General features: G+C 44.5%; 1 protein-coding gene across 1 annotated transcript in view; it reads left to right on the top strand.

Annotated features, from left to right (window-relative positions):
• ZNF185 (zinc finger protein 185 with LIM domain) overlaps positions 1-16,499 on the top strand; it is a 41,411-nt gene extending 24,912 nt beyond the window's left edge. Inside the window, exons 22-28 of the mRNA XM_053274138.1 lie at positions 4,216-4,314; positions 6,368-6,481; positions 9,670-9,738; positions 10,646-10,726; positions 12,870-12,972; positions 14,928-15,026; positions 15,161-16,499. Of these exons, the coding sequence (XP_053130113.1) occupies positions 4,216-4,314; positions 6,368-6,481; positions 9,670-9,738; positions 10,646-10,726; positions 12,870-12,972; positions 14,928-15,026 (565 nt within the window). The 3' untranslated portion in view covers positions 15,161-16,499. The remainder of the gene's footprint in view (positions 1-4,215; positions 4,315-6,367; positions 6,482-9,669; positions 9,739-10,645; positions 10,727-12,869; positions 12,973-14,927; positions 15,027-15,160) is intronic.
• Positions 16,500-16,712: the final 213 nt, after the last annotated feature.

Raw genomic sequence — 16,712 nt, forward strand, 5'->3', positions numbered from 1 at the left:
ATATGTGGTCAGAGTGAGGACACTGTTCTAAATCCTTATCCTGATAACTTAAACCCCATTGCCTCTGGTACTTTCCTCATTGGCAAGACGTAATAGTTGCTCTCCTTTTTCTTCCTTGGCATTTTCTTTTGTGAATTGTTAATCTTCTTTTCTTCAGACTCAACGAGGTCATTCACACACAATCAAAAACTGTGTTCTACTCAGTTTTGGGAGTTGTGTGTGCTCCCAATTTTCGGATGTGTGGAAGCAAGGTAGGGGAGAAACCGGGATAGAAGTGATTGTGTGGAAGCAAGGTAGGAGGGAAAGCTACCCAGGTTTCCCTCCTACCTTGCTTCCACACAATCACTTATACCCAGGTTTTTCCTCTTCTCTTCCTTCCACACAACCGAAAACTGGGAGCACGCACAGCTCTCAAACCAGGTAGAACACAGTTTTTGAATATGTAAATGATCTCAATATTTTTTTCGTTGACCCTTCCTTGCTTCTTCTTTCCTTCTGAGCTCTTAATCTCCTTCTTTGCCTTTGGTGAATCCATTTACATTTCTTCACAACCCTCTTAGAGTGACAAACTGAACACAGCACTGTAACTGTCACTCACTTATCTTGTGGAACCATACCACTATCTATCTCTGTACTCCAGTGACTTAGATGTGATGTTTCTGCTAAAACATCATTTTTCTGTACCAACAGGATTATTTCACTGGCATATTTAGATGCTTCTCAACCATGTAACTCTGAACTTTTGAATTTTACCATTGGGTTGGGTTTCCCTTTCTCCTGCTATGGTTTCCCATCCACTGATTTCCGGATTCTGCTCCATGCTTTCTAGTGTTTTCAGTCTCTCTGAGTTGTGGGTCACTAGATATTTAAACAAGCATGATTTGCATCCCTTCATGCATGCCTTATGAGAATGCAGAAAAGGGTATAGCCTTACGAACATCACTTCTTTGCAGGTTGAAAATAATAACCAGGGGCACACTTAGGTCCGGACCTCGGGGCTCAGGTCCGGTCCTCCGCCACAGGGGGGCCTCCAAACATCCCCCCAGGGCTAATCCAATGTAACTTGTCAATGCATTCTGTATCCCTCTCACCTTTCGGTAGAAAACCTAACCTGCATTTCAATAGCCAACTTCTCAAACTGTTATAAAAGGATTGTGTTTTAGGACTGTATATATTGTGTCCATTGTGCGCTGTTTCCATTCTGCTCCACTCTCCTGTGGCTTCATCTACATTCCTTTGAGTTCTCCATGATGGAAGCTGGTGGCATCTTTGATTTCTTCAACTAGTTCCTTCAGCATCCATGGGCATATTCTTTCTTTCTGAATCCATTTCAAATCGCCAAATATTTTTGAGTGACACTCTTGTTTGTCAAAAGCCTCCCCACCCCCACCACTGAACCTGCTTCATGAGGTGTAACTCATTTTAATATTTTGGCTATTCCTTTTTATCCCCATTGACTTCTGTTGCTCCTTTAGAAACACTGGCCCCAAATTTAGTTAAAACTATTTGTTACAATCAAGCAGCGGAACCTGAGTCAAGGGCAGCTAACTTGTTCTGTTGGTTTCAATGGGACTTAGCTGGATGGAGTTTATTCTTAGCAATGCACCCTTCTTTTCTTACCTGCACTTCTATTTTTCAAATAGTTTGGTTAAAAACTTTTTCTGTCCTCCCATATATTCTCATCTTAAACACATTTCCTTGGATGCAAGCCTTGTTGATTTCTATTCAACTTACTCCCAAGTAAGTAAGCTTGAATTTCTTTGATTTTGGTCCCTCCTTAGTATGAAAGTAGTTTGCGGTTTTGCAAACTATGTGGCCTTATCTCTTTAAGCCTAGGAAGATGTGGTGGGTTTCCTTTTCATTCTTAAGACATCTTTGCAAACCATCTCCGTATTCCTTCACCTTTGGACACTGGCAACATGATTTTCCTTGCAAGCAAACCTGATGTTTCAGAATTTCATTTCCCACATCACATGGGTAAATGGAAGATCTGCATGTTTATGGACTAACCACCTGGTAGTTAATTGTGGAAAACAGCCAGCCCGTCCAACCTCGGAGAGATTTGGAAATGGCAACAATTAAGTTTCTTTTAGTCTCTCCAGGAGGGTTGCTTCTGGCATGCCAGAGGTCAGTTATAGGATGCCAACCTACCTGGACAATCCAGTTTGCAACCCCCGTGTGTCAGCGAGTGATCACAGGACGTCACCGTCTCTGGATTTCCAAACCCAAACTCGCTCCAGATCACAGTCTACTCACGAGAGGCCATCATATCTGAGCAAACATTGTTACAACAGCATGATGGAGATGGGTCATGGGATAACGTCGTACCTGAGCAATCAGCCATTCGGCAATGGAAGGTAAAGAGGTTGTGAACAGGGCCTTTCAGATGGCAAAAAGGTGTGGAATGTGAGAATCTTCCTTGTAAATTCTAAGTGCAAGCTTACTCACCCTCCACACACTCCTGCAGGCTTCTGTCCTACTTCCCAGCACAATCTCACAATCTGATGATGCTGGTGATGTTCAGATACAGAGCAGGGGCCTCACACAATTGTTGCAGTGCCACCTGCTGGCCAGTTCCCACTTTCCGAGAAAAACTGATAACTACCTTTCTGGCAAATTGGGAAAATATAGGTGGTTGTTGCAAAGCAAGAGCTGACTAGCAGGTGGTGCTGTGAATATCACATGAGGTCTCTGCTCTGCATCTCTGAATACAGTGTCATCAGATCATGGGATTGTGTTGGGAAGTAGGACAGAAGCCTGCTGGAGTGTGTGGAGGATGAGAAAGCTCGCACTTAGAATTTGTGCCTCTTTTTTGCCAATACATAGTGAGAAATCTGCAAAGAACAGTAGGAAACTGGATGTGAGAATCTCATACCCAGCCCAGACAAAGTAAATTCTGGTCTGCACTGGGGAAAGAAGTCAGTTGGGGCCTAGTGCAACGTTTAGAGCAGGGATTTAATGGGAGTTGTAGATGGATCCTTGCATTTGGAGCAGAGATACGGCTGTGGATAATAGGAGTTGTAGTCCGACAACCGCTGGAGAATTTCAAATTGGCCATCGCTGGTTTAGAGAGACTGCTTCTGTGGGCTGGTGTCTTTGCTGGCAAGCAACCCCATTCCATTTGCAGCTTATTAAAACCACTTCTACAACCCTTCCCTTCTGCCTCAATTTAGAGGCAACCAAGATGGCTAATATTGACTGATTGATTGATTAAGGGCCATCAAGTTGGTATTGACTCTTAGCAACCACATAGATGGATTCTCTCCAAGATGATCTGTCTTCAACTTGGCCTTTAAGGTCTCTCAGTGATATGCAGCCCATTAAAAACCAAAAGGCAACCAAAACTAGGTCAAAAGACAGAAGATAATAAAACAACAAAAGCAGAATATATAGTGAAAGACCCACTCAGATGTCCAGCAGGCCAAATTCTGGCTGGAATGAAAGTGTCTTCCTTCTTTTATGGTGCAGCATGGGAACTAAGAGAGCCTAATGTATAAAGGGAAATATTCAGCCTGACCTTCTGCAAGTTTACTCAGAAATAAGTCCTATTGTATTGAGCTCAATGGAGCTGCCTCCATTTTCCTAACTAGTGACATCACAGGCACTATCCAATAGGAACATACAGCATGCACAATACCCTCACAATGACACAACATACCCACAGTAGCAATGCAGATGCTACCTGGAGAAAGAATGCACTTTCCCCAGTTAAAAATATGACACGTTGAAGGCTAGCAAAATGCAGGATTTGTGCAAGAGATGTGCTACCTGAAAAGTTAGATGTCTGGATTTCTGCTTACACGTGAGTTAACAACAGCAAAGGCATTGCACGCAGAGCGGGGATCTTTAATGGTATGAAAACAATCACAAAAGCGAATTATACGTGTTTTGAACGTTGAAAACTCACTTTAAGTATTTTTAAGAGACATTTTAAAAAAAGGTGGTGAACCCTTTTGGAAATGAAGCATTTGCTAATTCCTTTTGCTATGCACATTGCAGTCGGAACATCTTTGTGGAAATGCAGCATAGAAATATATAGATAGTATATGACATTATTATTTCAATAACGGGTATCCTCTCATTTGTTCTTATATTTCTGGTCCTGCTGATACTAGTCTGATCTGTTCTGCCCCAAGCTGTATCATGGGGGGCGGGGGAGATAAATATTTTAAATAAATAAATAACTCTGCTGCTAATCTATCTGGTTCTCCCTAGCAAGTCCTATTACCCCTTCAGAGACAACTATGCTACCAGCTCCCCAAGAAGTCACAGAGTGCCTTTCTATAAAGACAACTGCGAGACAGAGATCAGAAGGTAAAGATGAGGTTATTGATAGGCTTTGTGGGGGAAGGTATTGTTTAGCTTAATTTTATATGTTGCATTTACTCTGTTTTCCCGAATCCAAGACTAGGTGTGTTTTGGGGGGGATTTTTTTTTTAATATTGGAAATTGGAGGGTCATCTTAAATTCAAAGTCCTCTTTGTTTTGAGTAAATGCAGGTATAACCCGTATTTAACCTCTACTTTTTAAGGGGTGTGTGTCTTAAATTCAGAGTTGTCTTCTATTCGAGTAAATACGGTATATCCTTCCTTTCTCCTATGGTGGCATTCAAGGTGATCTATATGCCTCAGGTGGGTTCAGGTGTTTTATTTTCAGAGTTGTCTTCTATTCGAGTAAATACGGTATATCATTCCTTTCTCCTATGGTGGCATTCAAGGTGATCTATATGCATCAGGCAGGTTCAGGTGGCTTGGCAGGAGTGGCCAGAGCCCTGGGAGCATACATGCACCCAACTTCCAGTCTTAGGAAGGATATGCTGAGGTTGGACGTGTCACAAGGCACCAATCTCAGCATATTCTGCCCTATTTGTGGTACAGAACTTGACATCTGTACCCAAGATCTGAAGCCAGGAACAGATGTCGGCTTCCATACACCAAGGCACAATACGGCAAGATAGGTGGATTCGTACGATACGACCAGTCTTGGTGAATCCTTCCTGAGATCGGAAGTAGGGTGCACATGCATTCTCAGCACTCTAGGCACTCCATCAAGCCTCAGGACTGGTGCAATATCCCCTGCTAACTGGGCAAAGAGGCACCTTTTACCGTGGTGGTTCTCTTTATTTAGCAGGGGGAGAGTAACTGGCCCTATCCACCCCCATCATAGTAGCTCCAGTGATTGTTACTGGTGTCTATCTGGTGGGTTTCTTTTTAGAATGTGAGCCCTTTGGGGACAGGGAGCCATCTTATTTATCTATTATTTCTCTGTGTAAACCACCCTGAGCCATTTTTGGAAGGGTGGTATAGAAATTGAATTATTATTATTATTATTATTATTATTATTATTATTATTATTATTAATATGTGAACCTGCCTATAGAGATTCCACGTGGTCCCCTATCTGGGCACTAATCCAGGTTGTTATCGATAAAGCCCTTAATGGCTTGGGTCCCGGGCATTGAAGAGAGCACCTTCTCTGTCATGAACCCCGCTGCCTACTGAGATCATTTGGGGAGGTCCATTTATGGTTGCCACCACCAGCTCATTTGGTGGCAACTCAGGACGGGGCTTTCTCTACAGCTGCCCCAGGGCTTTGGAACAAAATAAGAGCTTCTCCATCCCTGTCACAATAAGAGCTCCTTCATCTCTGGCTTTAAAAAAAACACCTCTTAGGATGCACCTGTTTTCTCAGGCTTTTAGTTAAAATCCTTATAGAACAGGTTGAATTGCTTATATTATGTCATCTTTATTTTTACTATATTTTTAAACCATGTACACCATGGAGAGACGGAGAGTGGGAGTACCATTTAAAGGGGCGATTATCTTATATTTAGCAAGGGATGAGCAACTGGCCCTATCCAACCCCAGCACAGCATCCCTCCAGTGGCCATTGCTGGTGTCTACCTTCGGTTTCTTTTTTAATTACTTATTTATTACAATTCTACATTGCTGGGGGAAAAATCTTTAGCTGGTTTACAAAGCAAGATTACAAGCCCTTTGGGAACAGGGAGCCATCTTCTTGATTATTCACCTCTCATCTGAGCCTGTCAGGGTCCCCCGTTACAGGGAACACTGCTGATGTGCTAGTTTTCTACATGCAAGGAATTGGTCGCATAAAGAAGCATTAAAATGCCAGTCTGAAATGGTCCAGTCTTGAGAGGTCCCATCATTGAGTGGCATGCAGAGTTCAGCTCTTGCTTTCTGCAGATTTTGTTCTCTAGAAGGTGTGTGCTAGGCCCTGAATGTCTGCAGGTATGTGGTATACAGCCTACTGCAGGATAGGCTCACTCAGGTAGTCCGTCTGCTCTTCTTCAGCACCCACTCCTGAAGGGATGGCTCTGTGCACCTCTTTTCCTTTCTCTTGGCAGAAACCTGACAAGCTCCGATGAGAAAGCTCTGTTTCCTTCCAGCACTGCAGCAGCTTTTTCTCAGCCTAGGAATCCCTCGGCCTCTGGATACGACTCGGACCACATCACGCCAAAGTAAAGAGTACTGCTACTAGTACTACTATGAATATTTATATACCCCTTTTGAAAAAGAAGGATATAAATTTTATCAAAGCAGTTTACAAATCTATATAAACTCAAAAGTGGTATACCAATAGATATTAAAATATATTTGTAAGAAACACATATCTCAAAGAGGTGTTTATATATGTGTGTGTGTGTGTGTGTGTGTGTGTGTGTGTGTATTCTCAAAGCAGTTTACAAATGCACTTACTCTCAAAAGTGGGTTATAAATCTATCTAATCTCAAAAGCAGTTTTAAAAGATATATAAATATATTTTAACAAATCCATATCTCAAAGTGGTTTACAAATGTATATAAATATCCTTAAAGCGGTTCTCAAAGCTGTTTAAACAGAAAAACAAAAACCCCCAAGATAAATAATAAATAAGATGGTCCCCTGGCTGTTCTCAAAGGGCTCACAATCTTGCTTTATAAACTACCGAGAGATTTTTATTCAACTGTATATAGATGAAATAAACAAACAAACAAACAAACAAGAAACACAAGGTGGACACCAGCAACAGCCACTGGAGGGATGCTGTGCCGGGGATGGATAGGGCCAGTTGCTCTCCCCTTGTTAAATATAAGAGCTGGTCTTGTGGTATCAAGCATAAATTGTCCCCTTTACTAAGCAGATTCCACTCTGGTTTGCATCTGAATGGGAGACGTGTGAGCACTATAAGATATCCCCTTCAGGGGATGTGGCTGTTCTGGCAAGAGCACCTGCCTGCTTGCATGCAGAAGGTTCCAAGTCCCCCCCTGGCATCTCCAGGTAGGGCTGAGAGAGACTCCTGCCTACAGCCTTGGAGAAGCCGCTGCCAGTCTGTGTAGACAATGCTGAGCTAGACTCGGTATAAGGCAGCTTCCTTTGTTCCGCCTCTTTAAAGGGGGTCTCACTCTCTCTGCTGAGTCAGAAGGGGTTAACTGTCATGAATAGTCCCAAAGATGCTTCAAGGGAAACATTTGGAAAGAGAGGGAGGGAAGGGAGACTGCATGCGTGAGCACCGTAAGACATTCCCCTTAAGGAATGGAGCCACTCTGGGAAGAGCATCTAGGCTCCAAGTTCCCTCCCTGGCAGCATCTCCAAGATAGGGCTGAGAGAGATTCCTGCCTGCAACCTTGGAGAAGCTGCTGCCAGTCTGTGTGTAGACAATACTGAGCTAGACAGACCAATGGTCTGACTTAGTACACGGCAGCTTCTTCATAGGGCTCTTTCTTCAGGTTACCATTGCAAGTTTCCAGCACACAAATTATCATTCTGCCTAGGAATGAATGCTATGATTCACCCAGGAGTGCTCAAACCTGGGTCCCCAGGTGCCGTTAGACTACAAATCCCATCATCCCCTGCCATTGTGGATTTGTAATCCAACAGTATCCGGGGGGCCCAAGTTTGAGGACCCCTGAATTAACCAGTCGTGATACAGACCATTGTTATTACAAGGAAGAATTTGTAATGGGAATTATGACTTTGGAGCAGTGCCACTGCATAAGACCCAACCTGGGTCAAAACTATGAATATAAACCGCTCTTCAACCACAGTTCTCAAAGTGGTTTGCATAGAAAAATAAATAATACATAAATAAGATGGTCCCCTGCCCCGAAAGGGCTCACAGTCTAAAAGGAAACAGAAGGCAGATACCAGCAACAGCCACTGGAGGGATGCTGTGCTGGGGATGGATAGGGCCAGTTGCTCTCCTCCTGCTAAAAAATATAAGAGTATCACCACTTTGAAAGGTGTCTGTTCAGTTAGCAGGCACTCTACACCAGGGATTCTCAATGTTGGATCCACAGATGTTCTTGGACTTCAACTCCCATAATCCCCAACCAAAAGCTGCTGGGGATTATGGGAGTTGAAGCCCAATAACATCTGGAGACCCAACGTTGAGAACCCCTGGTCTACATTATCCCTTCAGACAGGAGCTTCTACAGTGACATTTTACAAACAACCTCTTGGAAAACAACTTGGTTACTATATTTGTTCCTTAAGTGGACTGGTGGCGATCTCTGTTATTTGGACTCTGTTATAAGTTGTTCTCCCATTATTCTACACCGTGAACTGATTGGGATTCAATTTTCTCTCATATGATTTGGATATTTCTTGTATTGAGATATAAGATTGTTGTATTCACTGTAGCGAATTTTAACCATAAGAAGTACATACTGATTTTATGATACTTTAAAAGATATTGTTGCTAGCATAAGATTGTACTGAATGGCCTGGTTCAGACGTAACGGGAACACAGGAGGTCCCTTCACCTCCGGTTTCCAAACCTGAATGTCTGAACCCGGGGACATGAAGTTTACGGGACAGGGGAGAAGCAACCCACCATTTCCTTTGCCAAACTCCACTCTGAACCTTCAGTCAGAGTGGAATTTCGCCACCACAAACTCCATTTCTGCAGTATCAGTGTTGCATACGAATGCTGGCAACGCAGTTTGGGCCCCACAGAGCCCAAAGGAGGAAGCCCCTCCATCACTCCAAACTGATTGGCTGTGTGGGCTGTCCTTCTGTCAAGAAGGAAGCCTGCACAGCCAGGTCCCATCCCCTGCAGTCTCGCTGACGGCACCAAGGCAGCTCTCCAACACATCCGAACATGGACATGAGAGCAGGTGGGGGGACGGGGACGGAGCTGAGAGTCCATTGGAGCCGTGGTTCTGTGTTTTCTATGAACCGGGTCAATACCTTTATTAGATTCTGAACAATATTCTGGCATCTCCTTTAATAATTCCTTCCCACCCTTGTGTGTGTGTGATTTCTTCACACAGGTGAAGAAATGTTGGCTCAGTTTATCAGCCAGACAAAATATTTTACTCATCAAGCTGTGTTGGAACATTGCTTGTCAGGACTTGTTTCACTCATCAGGCATCATTTTTCACTTGTCACAGACTAGTAGACTAGTGGATTTTTGCAGCCGTGTGTGTGTATGTATACGCACGCACGCACGCATACAGGGCTGCAGAAATCCACTAGTCTACTAGTCTGTGACGAGTGGAAAATTTTAAATATCTATGTATCTGTCTATCTGTCTATCTATCTATCTCCATATATTTATTTATTTATCAAATTTGCATACCGCCTCAAATTTTCGTCTCTGGGTGGTTATATATATGGATCATCACTGATACAAACTTTTATGTTGCTCTTTCCACCCTTCCCATAGCAGAGGCCTCCTCTTTGTGAAGGAGTCCGTCAACAGCACTGAGCGCTCCTCCTCGCCACGCTTCAACAGGTGAGGGGACAAAACGTGGAAGGGATGGATGGGTCCATGATCACCTTTGCAACACAACCAGCTGCCAGCGGGGCGGGGGATGAAGCACTGAAGCAGCCCCTAAACTGACCTGGGGCTGCTTCACACATCCCTAGGAACAGTGGTGATAGCGGTTCATCAAAGATGGTCAGGGATACAGACCCGGTACTTTCCCCCCTCCAGGATCTCAGCAGGGACGCAGAGCCCTTTGCTTTCTCATTGCAAAAAATATGCTGCTCTTCCTATTCCTATGGTTTGCTGTGTAACTGAATATCAGGGAACAATTGATTTTGTCACTATTCTTCCTGTCTTCTGTTGCATGGAGTATCCTCTACTATTTGGGGTTGAGAATCCAGAGGACACTTCTGGGTGAATAACAACATGAGGTTCAAGCTCTGTGGGATTAGGAAACTATCCTTGCAATAGAAACCCTTAAATTATTGCATCTATAAAAGGAGGGGGGGCGGATTGGGGTGGACATGGCTGTGGGGGTGTGGTGGAGTGGGCATGGTTGCGGGCTGTGATGGGGAGCCCCTGCACTTTTGGATTTGCAACTGCACAACTGATCATTGCCATACTTCCACATCTGTATGTCCCCCTTAAATTAACTCTGGTTGAAAAGTCTGGCTGAAAAGTGGAGGGTGTGGCCATTGGGCATGACTATGGGGTGGGTGTGGCTATGGGGGCTGTCAAGGAAAGCACCCACACTTCTGGATTTGCAATGACGCCACGGCCGAGGAGTAGACATCCAGGTCGACCCTGTCTCTCTCTTGCTCTCTGCCTGTGTCCCTTAATGATGTTCCTCACAACAACTGATAAGTAATATCTGGGTTTGAGTTGCTCTTCCTGTATGCAGTAACAAAGTTTTCTTCCCATCTTCCTCCTCCAGTCGCAGCCTGGTTGATTTGTCTGAACTTGAGAGATCAAACTACAGCACTGTCAGCTCTCTGAACAGCAGCCCCCCCAAAAGGTAGGGCAATTGGTCACCCTGGAAAGCTGCCACTGATATGGTATTATGTGGAAACCACGGTGAATTTCCCCACTTGTGGGCTTCCCCAATGCACCTGGCTGACCACTGTGTGAGGTAGGATGCTGGACTAGGATAACAAGGTTTACAAAATTACTAGTAAAATGGGCTTGCAGCTTGCAAGCGTTGCTCCTGTACCACAAAATGATCATGCACTCTCTCTTCACTCCTTGCTACCTGGTGACCAGACGAGCTGTTTGGGGCATGCAATAGCTTTGACTCTGAAGAAGCAAGATAGAAAAAGTATTGATGCTTTTGAACTTTGGTGCTGCAGAAGACTTTTGAAGATACCATGGACAGCCAGGAGAAGAAACAATTGATCATATAACAAATTAATCCAGAATTCTCACGAGGCACAAATGACCAGGTTCAAACTATCATATTTCGGACACATTATGCAAAGACCCAGCTCCCTTGAGAAGTCCATAATGCTGGGGAAAGTAGAAGGAAAGAGAAGAAGAGGACAACTAGCAGCAAGGTGGATGGACTCGATGACGACAGCCATGAATGCACCACTGAGAGACCTTAAAGGCCAAGTTGAAGACAGATCATCCTGGAGAGAATCTATCTATGTGGTTGCTTAGAGTCAACACCGACTTGACGGCACTCACTCACTCAATAGTGTTGCTGCCCAGAACCCCTAAAACGACAAATTTAAATTCCAGGAGAGTGAATGCAATAACCCACAACAGAGATACCTAGTGCAAACATTTTCATTTTTCATTTTAATTTCTTAAGCGTGTCTCATGGAAATACAACACGGGTAGAAATCCCGTGAAACAATATAGCTTGCTTGTTTCTTACAATATAGCTTGTTTGATTCCTCAGCTGTGAACGGAAACAATATAGCTTGTTTTTTTCTGTGCGAGTCCGGACTTCCTGTCTGTAAACGGACCTGAAGAAAAATTGCCAATGTTTGTCAGAAGGCATCATTTCCCATGCTTTTCTAATGGGAGTTTTTCAGCATCTTCTGGGAAATTAATGGTTTTTATTTTATTTTTTAATTTGTCTGGTAGTCTGGGTGAGGACTGGAACCTTACCTGCCAAATGTCATGTTTCCTGGTTTGGTCTGGGAATTTCATGTCAGTGAGTGAATGAGAGCTGAGCAACTTTAGACACATAGATTCACATGTTGAAAGTAGATAAAGAGAATCGTTCTCCCTCTTCTATAACACAAGGGCTTTTGATCACCTAATGAAACTGTCTGCAGTAGAGCCAAGGCAAGCAAAAGCAAGTACTTTGCCACACAACAGATCACTGATGGATGGAATTCCTTGCCACTGGATGTGGCAACCTGTATTCAGTGGCATAGTGACTCTGAACCTAGGAGTTCTATTTCCCATGCAAGGGTGCAGTTAGGGGTCTGTGTTTGCCCCTCTCCCTGGTGGCCCCTTGAAGTGAGGAAGATAATGAAGAAAATAGGGAGGAGTGGAGTTGGGGGGCCCTCAGGAGCTGGAGGAGGAGTGGAGCCAGCTGAATAGTGGCTTGTGTTCGGCCCCGCCCGGTGACCCCGCCAGTGATGCCCCATGAGCGTGACGTCATGCGCACAGGCTCGGGCTTTGGAGAGTCCTGAGCAAGTTCTCCCTGTGCCATTTCAGGCAGCATTTGCTCCCTGACAGCATTTATTTCCCGTCCTCTCCCTCACTGGAGGAAAGGAAAGGAAATAAACACTGTCAGGCAGCAAGTGCTGCTGGAAATTAGAGGGAGAGGACTGGGGTGGGCCTTTGTGCAATTGGACCAAGCCCCTTTTACATGTGTCGTCATGTGCAACGGGGGCTCCAGTGGCCCTTTCCATTGGCGGCCTGGGTTCTTTGAACACGTTCGCTCAATGATGGCTCCACCCCTGAGCTGGAGGGCCCAGGTTCTTTGAACCCATCCACTCAGTTATAGTGACACCCTATTCTCATGCTTTCATCATGGCGAACATAAGCTGAAAGACCTACCATTCTCCATAGATTTTTCTTATCCCCTTTTAAAGCAATTTAAATCAAGAGCAGTTCCGGCATTGCCAGGATTGAGGGAACCTTTACAGCCGAGACCAGGATGGAGAATGTGCCTTGACTCATGGCCAATTCCTTTTCTTCAGGCCTGCGGAAGACATCTGCACTTACTGTGGCCGGGAGATCCGCCATTGTGCTAAGATAACCATTGAGAACCTCAAGATCTGCTGCCATGAATACTGCTTCCGGGTAAGAGGCCTCTTTTGCAAAAGCGCATTTGTTTAGAATTACAGAGCAGTGTTCCCGCTAACAGTGATTCCCAGCTGTTGTTGACGACAACTCCCAGAATCCCCAAACAAAAGCCATTGCAGCGAGGACAAACATCCTTCATGTGGCTACATTCTAGCTCAGTCGATTTGGATTCTGTCCAAAGTAAACATGTGAAAACCATATGAGGTATTCCTGCAGCTGCAGGCATGCCATCTGTACAACTGAGATCAAGAGAAGGCCTGGGTCTGTTGACATGAGAAGTTCCCTTTTGAAATAAACCAACACCCCTACCTGAGTGCAGCCTCTGTAAACTTCATTGGATAAAGTACTCTATAGTTCTTGCTATAGAGACTTTAAAGCTGTCAAGCATTGTGTTCATGATTTAGTCTGATGGCTATTTCGTTAATTATTTTTTGTTATTTTAAGTCACTGGCTGCCAAACTGAAAAAGAGACTGCATGGCTTGCTTATGCAGTGTGTAACGATCAAAGCTGGGGGATACAAAATCCTTCCTGTAGCTGCGAGGAGTCTAGGGTAGGCTGCCATGATCCACTTTTTTATATGCGCAGATTCACCCATCCAAGGGAATATTCTGAGAGAGTAAAATGGAAAACCCCTCCCTCACAAGAATGGCTTGAGCAGTCTTGGGCCTTCAAAAGCATGTGACTAGTGAAGGACCCAATAAGGAGTGGCAATCTTCAACAACAACAAGGATTTATTAATAACTGGATGATAAGGAAAACTACAGAGGCATCAACAACCGCTGCTTCAATTCAAATAAAACCCTTCCCCAAAAGCTACAAGAGCCATGCAGTGAGACCCAAGCACTTAAACAAAAATGAATTCCCTGATGCATCTAGCTAAACTGGTCCCTATCCTTCCTACTTACTTCCAGGAAAGGAACTTCCAGTTGATTCCCAGCCCAAGGCTGTTAGTCTCCCTTTTTCCTTGCAGTAGTTGCTGATCAGACGTCACTCTGAACACACCCCTCCCCGACTCCTCTATAGGCTGTTGTCCAGTAAACTCTGCCCCTCACTCTGGATTGGGCCATGGGGATTTGATTCTCCTGGGCTTTCTTCCTTATTTGGAGAAGCCTACCCCCCCACCCACTCCAAGCAGGGACGTAGCTAGGAGAGAGGGGGCCTGTGTTTGCCCCTCTCTCTAACGGCCCCTTGGAGTGAGGAGGGAGATAATGAAGAAAGTAGGGAGCGGTGGCTCGGGTTCTTTGAACTCAATTATAGCTACACCCCTGCCCCCAAGCAGTTAATCTGATTGAAGCCTGGTCCTCCCTCAAGCCTGACTATCACTACACAGTGTCTGTGGGGAATGTAAAATAGAAGACATCCTACATTATATATTGGAATGTCCCCATCTCTGAAAGTGAGTGCAGACAGCAAATTTCTCCCCTCACTAATTAAGGATCATACACTGGTCGCATCTGCCAAGATCAATCAAACAAACAAACAAAACCCAGTGAAAATATTCAGGTAATGGACAAAAATGCTGACTTTGCTTTGTAGCTCATAACCTTGTAGCAAAGCATCTGTAGCTTCCTGGCCCCACAGGAGCGGCTGTAGACCAGTGTTTTGGATGCTGATTGCCTCAGGCTCAGTCCATGAAAGGATCTTGAGTAGCAGGACGGGAAAAGCTTTCTCTGAATTGTTGGAGTGTTGCCAGTCAAACTAGGTAGTGTGGGGCTAGATGGTTGGATGGTGGGTGGAAGGGGAACTGGGACCACATCCATAAGCCCTGTCCTGTGTCCTGTCCTGTAGACAAGAGCCCACAAGGTCTAGAAGGCAAGGCAAGGCAAAGCAGGTTTCAGCACCATGGAGAGCTCTGAGGGACAAGTTGTTCCAACAGCCATCAGTGGTAGACTAAGCCATGCATGTGTATTAGTCCTTCCTAAACTGCCTGTCACCTCTTTTCCTGCCACAGTGTGGGATTTGCCACAAGCCAATGGGAGATCTGCTGGATAAGATCTTCATTCATCGAGATATTGTCCACTGTGATAAATGCTACGAAAAGCTCTTCTAGGTGAGTAGGTCCTTTCCTGCAAAGTGTCGGGACTGTGCAGGATTTAATAATAAACAAATAGATAGATAGATAGATAGATAGATAGAAACAAATGGAATAACAAAATAAAAGCACCTCTCCAATTTTCCTCCTAGGATTTCCTGGGCTGAAAGAACCGGATAGAAGAATTGCTACTTGCAGCCAAGCAGACTGGGATGATCCTAGTCACTTCTGACCAGCCAGCATACCTCTTCCTCTGCTCTCAAGTTACTCCTCTTTTGCTGCTTTCCCCCAGGGAAAGCAATTCACATCTCTAGTTGATTTTGCCAGCCACTGGCTAAGGGGAGATCCTGACAAGATCAAAGAAAAGGAGGCCTGAGATTCTAAGGTGCTGAGCACTTCATTGGCCTTCAGGGCGATTTGTGGGTGCTTAGTAATTCTGAGAAACTCATCGGAGATCCAAATTAGGCAAGATGTGGGAAACACAAATTTGCTGTATATTTACCAGGAGCTGTCTATCTTTTGCAGTTCCTGTTCCTGGTAAGCCTCTCTCCCAGGTTTGCCTTTGGATATATATTTTTTTTAAGGGCTAGTGTGCACATGTGCAGCAGAGTTCACTAGGTTCCCTTGCTACTGCTTTTCCAGGAAGGGAATGTTCCTGAATGCATCTGAGTTTTATGAGTATTTATTCTGAAACAAGTGCAACATTACGTTGTGAGATTCGTCATTCTTAAGCTTTAGGAGAGGGAAAGGTTAGAGTCTATTTGCTAACACACACCTGCTTCAGATATCACTGCAGACATAGCAGAATACATGAATGCAACATACAGCAGCCTGCATAATAGCAGGGTGTACTCCTTGATGTGAGAATTGAGGTTATACAAGAGGCAGTCCCTATTTTTATCTGTGAAATGCTGGTGGTTATAGGAGACACCCAAAGTAGGTTATATTTTTACTTTGTGGTCCCGGGAAGCTCAATATTTGATCAGTGCCATGGTCGAGAAAGGCAGAGATGGGAATGTTACAATCTGATAGTCATTCATTTCCTGATCAAAATCACCTTCTTGAACTTTTTCTGTCTTTGCAGGAAAAGCTCTATCGACCTGATATCTAGACTCTCGGAACTTTACAGCTGGAAGGGACCTTGGAATCTTCTAGTGCAGGGTTTCTTAACCTTGGGCCCACAGATGTTGGACTACAACTCCCAGAATCCCCAGACATGGCTTTTGTGTCTGAGGATGATGGGAATTGTAATCCAACAACATCTGGGGGCAGGGCCGGACTGGGGACACTGAGAGGGCACCAGAATTTTGAGCAGAATAGGTAATTAAGGGTGGGGCGCACCGGGAATCTGCCCTGTTGCCCAGTCTGAGCCTGTCTGGGGGCCCAAGGTTAAGAAACCCTGTCTAGTGCATTGCTATACTTAGTGCAGGAACTTTTGGCTCTCTAATTGTTGTATTCTGTTGCAGAGACATTAAAATCTCTTCCCTTGGACTTCTTTTGTTCTCCAATTTTCAGAGCAGGAGCATTTCCAGATGGGGCTTTTAGCTCACAGGAACATAGGAAGCTGCCATATATTAATTATTATTATTTACATTTTATATCCCGCTCTTCCTCCAAGGAGCCCAGAGCGGTGTATTACATACCTAAGTTTCTTCTCACAACAACCCTGTGAAGTAGGTTAGGCTGAGAGAAAAGTGACTGGCC

This window comes from Hemicordylus capensis, chromosome 11 (genome assembly GCF_027244095.1).
Source record: "Hemicordylus capensis ecotype Gifberg chromosome 11, rHemCap1.1.pri, whole genome shotgun sequence".
NCBI classification, from domain to species: Eukaryota; Metazoa; Chordata; class Lepidosauria; order Squamata; family Cordylidae; genus Hemicordylus; species Hemicordylus capensis.